The 10,554-nt window shown below is 42.2% G+C and overlaps 2 protein-coding genes across 2 annotated transcripts in view; one reads left to right on the top strand and one right to left on the bottom strand.

Moving 5' to 3' along the window:
- The window catches only part of LOC138972992 (organic cation transporter protein-like), a 37,436-nt gene extending 34,777 nt beyond the window's left edge, over positions 1 to 2,659 (top strand). Inside the window, exon 13 of the mRNA XM_070345652.1 lies at positions 1,092 to 2,659. Coding sequence (XP_070201753.1) covers positions 1,092 to 1,178 — 87 coding nt within the window. The 3' untranslated portion in view covers positions 1,179 to 2,659. The remainder of the gene's footprint in view (positions 1 to 1,091) is intronic.
- A 782-nt stretch (positions 2,660 to 3,441) lies between these two features.
- The window catches only part of LOC138972991 (organic cation transporter protein-like), a 15,703-nt gene continuing 8,590 nt past the window's right edge, over positions 3,442 to 10,554 (bottom strand). Inside the window, exons 7-12 of the mRNA XM_070345651.1 lie at positions 9,801 to 9,873; positions 9,258 to 9,397; positions 7,758 to 7,984; positions 5,924 to 6,105; positions 4,100 to 4,255; positions 3,442 to 3,831 (exon numbers count right to left, since the gene is read on the bottom strand). Coding sequence (XP_070201752.1) covers positions 3,778 to 3,831; positions 4,100 to 4,255; positions 5,924 to 6,105; positions 7,758 to 7,984; positions 9,258 to 9,397; positions 9,801 to 9,873 — 832 coding nt within the window. The 3' untranslated portion in view covers positions 3,442 to 3,777. The remainder of the gene's footprint in view (positions 3,832 to 4,099; positions 4,256 to 5,923; positions 6,106 to 7,757; positions 7,985 to 9,257; positions 9,398 to 9,800; positions 9,874 to 10,554) is intronic.

Genomic DNA, 10,554 nt, shown 5'->3' with positions numbered 1-10,554 from the left:
CACAACTTTTGATATAAGAGCCCAATAACTATGGGTAAAAAAAGGTGTGACTGCCATTATCTCTGAAACATTTTGATAGGGGAGGCCAGTTTACTATATATATAACAACCCTTGATTCATGATACATTCAAAAAGGCATGGGGCTGGTAGAGACTAAATACTAATCATATTTTTGAAGAATGTAACTTTACGTCTGTATGTGACGTACGATCGGATGTTCCATTGTTGTGTTGTAACTATAGACGCTTGGTCTGTGCACCTTGAAGAAGGCCTGCGGGCCTAAAATTTGGATTTAAAAAGATGCGACATTCTGGCTTGGTTTTGGACTTTTTATTGTGTTGTTTAAATAAGCTTTGTTAAGCTTTAAAAAGTTTTCCAGCCTTCATTGTGTGGCGTGGTGCAGAGGAAAAAGAGTTTCTTGAATTCTGTATATAACAACAATATATGGAAAATAGGTATTACTACCATGACATCTGCCAAATTGTTTATAAAGGTCCCGTTAGCTATGGAAAATGTTTTGACTACCATGAACTCTGACAATATTTTGATAAAGGGCGTCATTAACTATGGTGAGGGGAGACATGACAAATTGTTGATAAATGACCCATTAGCGATGGGGACAAGGTATGACTGTCATGAACTCTGACAATGTTTTTGTGTATAAAGGACGCCATTAGCTATGGAAATAGATATAACTGCTATGAACTCTGACACATTTTTGATAAAGGACGCCAATATAACTATGGGAAAAGGTATGCCAGCCATTAACTCTAAAAAAACCACTGTTGATAGAGGACGCCATGAACTATGCAAATGAAGATATGACTGCTATTAACTCTGGGAAACCCTTTGATAGAGGACGCAGTTAACTATTGAAAAAGGCATGAGAGCCATTAACTCGGACAAAAACCTTTTGATAAAGGATGCCGTTATATTACCTATTGAAAAATGTATGACTGCCATTAACTCTGAAAACTCTTAAGATAGAGGACGCAATTGACTATTGAACAAGGTTTGACGTCACAAGCCTATTGGAACAAGTCCTACGACGCTGATCCAAAAGTAATTAGCTTGTCATCTATATTTTGCAGAACACTGCCAAGAAACGTGAGGGAGCATCGCAAGCCTACCAAAACAAGGCCTTCGAGGCTGGAGAAGAGGGGAAGAACAACATATAAATGCGATCTGAACACTGCAAACATACCTTCTTGTACGATGTACTTAAATGGTCTTAACAATACCTTCCTTCATATGTGAACGAACGTGTTCTTTTCTTTTCTTTATTTTATTTTTATTTTATTTTTGACCTCAGTTGCATGCATATTGCTTCAACCTTGTTCTGTTGCATTTTTCTGTTTTCTGTTTGTGTGTGGCGGGGGGCATCCTTCTTCATTGGACTCTTTTATACTGACATTTCTTCATTAAATTCAAATATATCATTCATAATTCACTTTAAACGACTTTTCTATAACGCAGTTCCCTCTCAAAAATGCGCAACATGTCCTGGGGGGAACCATAAGGAACATGCTCTGTTCCGTTCATGTCAGGCTGTTGCACGATGCAAAAGCATCCTTTCACTTGTACTCACAGCAAGAATCAACAGCTCTCCGTGCAAATCGTTGTGTTTGTGCGAATTATATGTGTTGTAGTTTGACACTGATATCACTATAATTAATTCAACCAACGGTAGCTAAGCTCCGGTTTGAATGGGGTTTGACAGAGTGAATGCTCTTGCTTTTAGTGAGGCAAGCTTTCTCTACACGTGCTCCTTGTCCACGGTTTTCAGACACATCCCTCGCTAGTGACTGGCCTATAATGTCACGTGGAAAAGTTTGACAAACTGAAAGCAAGAGTATTCGAGACAGTGACAAAAGGTCAGGTGTCATGTCTACTGTCCCGAATGACACACGATTGCTGACATTTCACCATTGCCAAAAGAATAAACAAATAAGAAATAGGTAGAAAATGAATGTGAAAACTGACTTTAATTGGTGATAAGTATTTTCTATACCACTAACAAATAATCTACTTACACATAGCTGTTTGGCAAATGTATGTTGCATGGGACACACTGACATGAAAGTGTAAGATTTGTTTCCCTCTAGAAAAACTACATATCAAGTTACAATTTTTGTGCTCTTCCATTCCAGTTGGCAATCAATTGTTAACGCATGTTATAAGAAAAAATAGAACGAAAACAGATTAGATAGAATGAAAAATGTACTGGTGATGTCATTTGGGACATACTGACATGAAAACGTCACCTTTTGTCATTGTCTCATTCACTCTTTCACAACTCGTACAAGCCCGACAGAGTTATTTCCGAACATCGTCTGTTGCCACTCTGTACAGAAAGCAATACGTCTTGTCATTTTTCGTATGTGACCAAGTGGAAAATGCCGGCAGTGCGCGTCAAAAGTTGAGCGTATCTGTGATAGTATATCGATACTTTATAATAAAGTGGCACCACCCGTGAATGCGTGAGTTCCTTTTTGACAAAGACAGAGTTCTCCATTTTGTTAAATATATAAGCTGTTCAAGGGGCAGTGCCGCTCCCAATAACGATTTATTTTATTGTGTATTCATGCATTACTAGTACAATTACTTTCTTTATACTTTTACAAAGATTGTATCCGCATGTTTTGCAATAAAATGTTGCTGGATCTTTTTGTGTATAAGTCTTAGAAGCAAACGTTACGTTCTGTTGTATGTGTTGTCCATGTGTTTGTTATGTGTTGGTTGTGTGTGTGTGTGTGTGTGTGTGTGTGTGTGTGTGTGTGTGTGTGTGTGTGTGTGTGTGTGTGTGTTGTTGTTGATGTTAGTGGCGATAGTGTTGGCAGTGGTGGTGGTGGGGGGGGGGGGGGGGAACGTGTGTATTGGGTGCGGGGGGGGGGGATTTGTAAATTGTATTGTATCGCTTTTGTTCCTATCGAAGGTGAAACAAGGCACCCTTTACCGACTTAGTTTCATCTTAATACATGTATAAACATCCACACAACAAATTCTGTAAAACAAAAAATTAAAAAAAACCAAGTCTTCACATTATGTTAACGTGCAGACATTCCATTTTATTTTATTGTTTCCCTAATGGGCGTTTCAATATGACAAAACCGTCGAACGGTATAAAGACATGCTATGTTTGTGCGATTCTTTCGTCAGATTAAAAACTGAAACTATAACGATTAGAGAACGCTAGCTTCTGCCAACGCCAAGGATGTTCTGATATTTGTAATCTGGTGTGTCATACATGCATCATCACGTAATTTGATTCCAGTTCTAAAGAGAACAACAACATCATAACTTGCATCAATACAGACAACAACAGCAGCAGTAACAACTGAAAACAAAAAGTTACAATGCAAAAGTAAGTGGTAGCAAGTGGTACAACAACAAAGTATCGCTCCACAACAAAGCTATCATTTCAGTACAGGCGAGGGGGGGGGGGGGTGGGGGGGGGGGGGGGAGATGTTAACATCAGCCTGTGGAGCAGCTTCCAAACATTTTGCAGCAAATTCGCTAAACGTTTATGTAAAAAAACAAAAAAACATGAATAGCAAAGGCTGAGCCGATTATAAACAGCGCAACACCCATTGTAATTGTATTAGCTTGCCCGTGGCTGAAATTAAAAACCCTAATACCCACAATATAGCTGGTGTGGTGCAATTTTAATTCAGGTTTCAGACGAAAGTATACATTTATAGCCAAATCAAGTCAAATAACTCTGCTTTACCTCCGATCACCTCTGACAAAAAGGCAGACAACAGGAGGTATTAAAGCCTATATTGTGAACGCTATGTTTGTGTATGAAGCCTTCGGTGGACCCTCTTTCGTCTGAAAAAATAGTAATAAATGGGAGACGTTAAAGGCTCATATATACTCTCTCTCTCTCTCTCTCTCTCTCTCTCTCTCTCTCTCTCTCTCTCTCTCTCTCTCTCTCTCTCTCTCTCTCTCTCTCTCTCTCTCTCTCTCTCTCTCTCTCTTTATCTCGTTCTCTCTCTCTCTCTTTCTCTCTCTCTCTTTCTCTCTCTCTTTCTCTCTCTCTCTCTCTCTCTCTCTCTCTCTCTCTCTCTCTCTCTCTCTCTCCAACACTCGAACGTACCTCCTTTCCGTAGTTGATGGCGTCATCTATGCTTTCCGGCAGAGGGCGGTTGAGCGTTTCCGGTAAAAACAGGGCCAGTAACCCTGCTGCCAGTGCAGATCCTCCGAATATCACCAGGGGGAGTGCTGCCCCTAGGTCTCCCCCCACGATCACGTTCTGAGGATTTCGTCATCAAGGTAAATATGCGTCATGTCGTCATCATTGTTAATAATTATGCTTCGTGTCGTCAACATTGTTAGTATGCGTCATGTCGTCATCATTGCTAATATGCTCCATGACGTCATCATTGTTATTATGCGTCATGTCGTCATCAAAGATATATGCTTCATTTCGTCATCATCTATATATATATATACGACTAGTGTCTGTCTGTCTGTCTGTTCGCGATGCACGGCCAAAGTTCTCGGTGGATCTTTTTCAAATTTGGACACCGTATTCAGCTACACCCCGGACACAACCTCATCGATGAGATATTTCAACACGTGCTCTCAGCGCGCAGCGCTGTGCGCGCTGAACCGATTTTTTTTGTTGTTGTCAGGATCCACTACCAGCAACTCTTCCTTATCTTCTCCAGTGTTTTCAGCCGCGATTATCTCCCTTCCTCCGTGTGGCGTCAATCCATATTCCCGTTAATACGTTACTATTTTTAGAAGGTCACTGCACGTTATTATTTTTAGAAGGTCTCCAGTGTTTTGCGCGTTTATCTCCTTTCCTTCATACACCCGGCAAAGTCGGGTCCCAGGCGCAGCCTGGTATTCGGCTCTACTTCTTCCCGGCGAAGCCGGTACCCGGCGAAGCGTGTAATAATCTAGTTGTTAAATATGCTTCATGTCGTCATCAGTGTTAACATGCGTCATGTCGTCATCAAAGATATATGCTTCATTTCGTCATCATTGTTAATATGCTTCATGTCGTCATCATTGTTAATATGCTCCATGACGTCATCATTGTTAATATGCTCCATGTCTTAGTCTTCGTCCCAATCGTCACTCGCCGTCGTCAACGGCCTAAAAAGCCCCGTCCGGGCTCTCACTTGTCCGTGATTTCCGAGATATGGAAACGCGAAAGACTAATACATTAGCTCGGATTTGCCTTAGAGTACACCATGTCCTATATAACTTTCATGTATTTCTTTCAAAGATACCCATCTCCCTTCAAACGCTCTACCAACGCCTCAGAAGATAGTGCTCAGAAAAACAAAAATGGCGGCCGTAGTGTAGGGTTTCAGTTCACAAACGACACTTTCTTTAAAACCCCCTGCTCTACCACATGAATTCCACCAAATAAAAGATGGTTAGAAAGTACTTTAACTCTAGATCAATGTTTCATATAACGATCATTTCCTACGTCGTCATCACAAATGTCTTCGCTAATGACCAGTGCAAGGCACTGACATTTCGTCCGCCATCTTGGAAACGCTTGCAGAAAAGTGGACCGTTTCCAAAGCAATAAAGGCAATAGGCGAGAACCCTCATGCTAAGGCCTAAAAAAAAAAAAAATAGGTGTGGTTACGGTAACCCGACCTACCCTATTTTTGGGGGCCGACCCTATAACTTTTTATTACATTTGTCAAATTTTTAAAAACAACAACAACAAGAAAACGAGTGCAGAAAACGCAATGAAAGCGAAAGCGCCCGAGTCGCACACTTATTTCCCTGTCAAGTAGGTTTAATTTGTACACATTAGAAAAAAAAAGTAAAAAAAAAAAAAGAGATTGCCTACCTTCCTACCCTATTTTTATTGGCTATGTTACCGTAACCACACCTTTTTTTTTTTTTTTGCCTAAGAAATGTAAAGCAGTCAGTAACAAGAAAGACAACTTACGAGCTGAGCGATATAAGGGGAGGCAATGCCGCCGATCCTGGCCACCATAGAGCTGGCCCCCATGAGAGAGTTACGCGCCACCGTGGGGTACAGTTCGGCGGAGAACAGGTAGATGATGCTGAACGCGGAGGATGCTCCCAGCTTGCCCACGTTCGAGAGCGCAACTAGTATCCAGTCTTTAGCTGAAAACATACAGGTCTCTGCTGTTTATGCCACTGTGCATTGTTGTCTTAATGCACATTCCCCCCCTCCCTCGCATGGTCTTGTATGCCTTCCAATGCATTGCAATCTTGTTACTTCTCTCTCTCTCTCTCTCTCTCTCTCTCTCTCTCTCTCTCTCTCTCTCTCTCTCTCTCTCTCTCTCTCACTCTCTCTCTCTCTCTCTCTCTCTCTCTCTCTCTCTCTCTCTCTCTCTCTCTCTCTCTTTTAGGGAAAGGTTGGTCGATTGCAGATGGCCAGAGTGGGATTATCATATTCAAAATAGTGATAGATTTGCTGTTTATCGGATATTTTGTACTGTACATGACATTAAACCCTACCTTTTGTTGAATGTGGATAGACATCTACAGTTTATTACACCCCCGGTATAGGGGTGTGTATAGGTTTCGCTCGATGTGTTTGTTTGTTTGTGTTCGCATATAGATCTCAAGAATGAACGGACCGATCGTCACCAAACTTGGTGAACAGGTTCTATACATTCCTGAGACGGTCCTTACAAAAATTGGGACCAGTCAAACACACGGTTAGGGAGGTATTGGTGGATTAATATTCTACAAGGACTTATAGAGGGACCCCCGTTGGTCAAAGGGAAATAACCTTCTCAGTTGGTGGCAGTGAGAATGGTTATTTCCCTTTGACCAACGGGGGTATTTTTCCTACCTCGGAGGAATTTCTTGTTATGACTAGGTTTCGATTCGGTATTTCAGAAATAAATGTGCATGCTAACCGATATAAACAGCATGATACCGATCAGTTGATGTGTCCCTTTGTAAAGTAAAGCAAGAAGATGAAGTCCATTTTGTTTTGTGTTGTCCATACTTAAACAGATTAAGAGAAACACTTATCCCATCTCTCCCCCCTCTCTCTCTCTCTCTCTCTCTCTCTCTCTCTCTCTCTCTCTCTCTCTCTCTCTCTCTCCTCTCCTCTCTCCTCTCTCTCTCCTCTCTCTTTCTCTCCTCTCTCTCTCTCTCCTCTCTCTCTCCCTCCCTCTCCCTATCTCTCCCTCTCTCTCTCCCTCGCACTCTCTCCCTCTCTCTCCCTCCCTCTCCCTCTCCCTCTCTCTCTCTCTCTGTCTCTCTCTCCCACTCTCTCTCTCTCTCCCTCTCTCTCCCTCCCTCTCTCTCTCTCTCTCTCTCTCTCTCTCTCTCTCTCTCTCTCTCTCTCTCTCTTCTACATAACTACAGTCTCTCCCGCACATGAAAGTTAACAGGAACAATACAAGTCCCATCAAGCGATATCAAAACATGTTGTCAATCTGTCGGCCTGAAAATAAGAGATTGATATCGGAAACTTGGGATCAGTCATCACCGAGACTACTACACGGGTCGATCTTGTCTCGGTTAAGCACGCGAACATACAACCTAATTTTTCTAAACCGATTTTCTTTAATTCTGCACAAATATTTAGAGTAGATGTATAATGTACTGAAGGTAATATTACTTGCGTATGACGTACCATCTCCGCGTTCTCAGTGTTGACGTAATCGTTAACATAAAATGGTCTGTGTATTTTTGGGGGGAATCAGGAAATGATAAACAATACGATGTAACCATTTTTCAATTTGTATTTGAAATTTCATTTTCAATCATAATTGGTAAGATATTGTTATACTCACACTCTCCCCCATACATGACGGGGAGCATGGTGGCCAGACAAGCGACCCCCCCGAGGATCATACTGCCGCAGTGCATCACTTTCCTGCCCAGTCTGTCCAGCCCGGCCAGGGCCACGCAGTATCCTATCAGCTCTGCCAGCGACGACAGAAAGTTGTTGAGGTAGATATTGCCGCCCAGACTGCCCACGTTGAGACTCAGACCGTAGTACACCATCGTCACCACCACCCTGTGACGTCATCATGGCGTGAAATAAGCATGGTGCTCAGATATTACATGGTATTATGTCACGGTAGTATAGTCATCAGAAGGTAGTACACCATCCTCACCACAGCCCTGTGACGTAATCGTGACGTGAATTATCATGGTGCTCAGATATTACATGGTATGATGTCATGATACTAGTTATCAGAGGGTAGTGTACAACCCTGTGACGTAATCGTGACGTGAATTAGCATGGTGCTCAAATAATACATGGTATTATGTCATGGTATATCAGAAGGTAGTGCACTATCCTTGTGACGTAACCATGACGTCATTACAATTCAAATCGTGCTGATATAGGATATATGAGTATATTAGTTATAAAACCGTCCACAGCGTTCGGCACCAGGAGTTGTATTCATGAATCACCTGCAACTTTGTGTTCGGTAAAGGCCTTCCTGCCTGGTAACTATGCCGCTAGGTAACATTTCGTAACTACCTCGAGGTAACTTTTCAAGTTACCCCGGTATTCATGTAAGTCAGGTAGTAGACTCCACTACCCTGTTAATGTAACAATGACGTCATGACACTATTGTGCTGAGATATATAATACGTCATAAAATCACCCAGGCTGTAACACATCTTCAAAATTACTCTGTTGGCGTAACGTATTTACATTATTGTTCTGACATTTATCGATTGTTTAGATTCGTTACCAGACAGTCGATAGTTGGCATAACTGATGGCGTCACTATAACGCTACTCTGAATATGGTATGATGTCATATCCTGAAATCAGTTCTCAGAGGCTCGAAGACAATCCTATTTACCACTACTGTGCCTTAGTGGTGACGTTTTTATGACATGACGTCAAAATCAAAAGTGATGTGAAATAAAATTCTGGAGTGTCCAATGTCACTTGTGAACAGTAATTAGACAAAACCTTATACGGGACCGCAACACGGTGGCCTAGTGGTAAGGCGTCCGCCCAGTGATCGGGAGGTCGTGGGTTCGAACCCCGGCCGGGTCATACCAAAGACTTTAAAATTGGCATTTAGTGGCTGCTCCGCCTGGCGTCTGGCATTGTGGGGTTAGTGCTAGGACTGGTTGGTCCGGTGTCAGAATAATGTGACTGGGTGAGACATGAAGCCTGTGCTGCGACTTCTGTCTTGTATGTGGTGCACGTTAAATGTCAAAGTAGCACCGCCCTGATATCTCCCTTCGTGGTGGACTGGGCGTTAAGCAAGCAAACAAACCTTATACGGGATAAACAAAAAAGTCCAATAGAATTTGACTGACCAGTTAACAAAAATAATCAAAGTTCTGATCAGCGTCGTTTTGTTTGTGAACATTCGCAGAGGGTTTTCGTTTTTCATTTCCTGTTTTTCGTCACTTCCACCCACAGTAGGTGGAGCTGGCACGCCGTTGACTGTCGCAACCTGCACATAATTGCTTTGATATTGCCAAGGAATTACTATTAAAGCTCAATTACCCCTCTGTCTCTGTGCCTGTCTGTCTGTCTGTCTGTTTTTCTGTCTGTCTGTCTGTCTGTCTGTTTGACCTCTCTCTCTCTCTCTCTCTCTCTCTCTCTCTCTCTCTCTCTCTCTCTCTCTCTCTCTCTCTCTCTCTCTCTCTCTCTCTCTCTGTCACAAACACACACGCACACACACACACACACACACACAACACACACACAACACACACACACACTCACATACCACATACACACACACACACACACACACACACACACACACTCACACTAACACTAACACTTACACTAACACTAACACTAACACTAACACACTAACACGCAAAACGTAACTGTTAATCAAAACTGACCTTATTCAGAATGACATTTGCTTCGTCGTGTCTTCCTCTTGATACGAGCCATCGCGGAGATTCATTGATCAAACTGTAGAGAAACAGATTTAAAAACAAGTCGTGTAAGGCGACATTACTACATTTAGTCAAGCTGTGGAACTCACAGAATGAAACTGAACGCACTGCATTTTTACACAATGACCGTAGTCCGCCGCTCGTGCAAAAGGCAGTGAAATCGACGAGCCTGTTTAGCGCGGTAGTGGATGCGCTGTGCTGCATCGCACGCTTTTCTGTACCTCTCTTCGTTTTAACTTTCTGAGCGTGTTTTTAATCCAAACATATTATATCTATATGTTTTTTGAATCAGGAACCGACAAGGAATAAGATGAAATTGTTTTTAAATCGATTTCGGAAAATCTCCACTCTTAATTAAGCCACCAGGCGGCAGCGACCGGGATTCGACCGGGATTCGAATGCCAGTACACATGACGTTATTGTGTGTTGCGGTCAGCACAAGATCTTACCATTATGTTTTACATCCTTCAACTGCTCCACTCTGTAATGCGTGGTATTGATTTGGCGAAGTCGAATTCGCGAAGTCTATTTTACAGAGCTCGCTGGACGAAGCTTTGATTGGAACTGAATTTGTAGTAAAACGACTTCGCGAAGTCTTCGAGAAGTCAAATTCAGGGTCAATTGTGACCCTCCACCACGGAATGAGTCGCATGTCACCTTTGCATGATTTTCATATTTGTACATTTTCCTAAAGAGT

Source organism: Littorina saxatilis, linkage group LG8 (genome assembly GCF_037325665.1).
Source record: "Littorina saxatilis isolate snail1 linkage group LG8, US_GU_Lsax_2.0, whole genome shotgun sequence".
Lineage (NCBI taxonomy): Eukaryota > Metazoa > Mollusca > Gastropoda > Littorinimorpha > Littorinidae > Littorina > Littorina saxatilis.
Note: the sequence above shows the minus strand (reverse complement) of the source record. Positions and strands in the feature narration are given on the sequence as shown.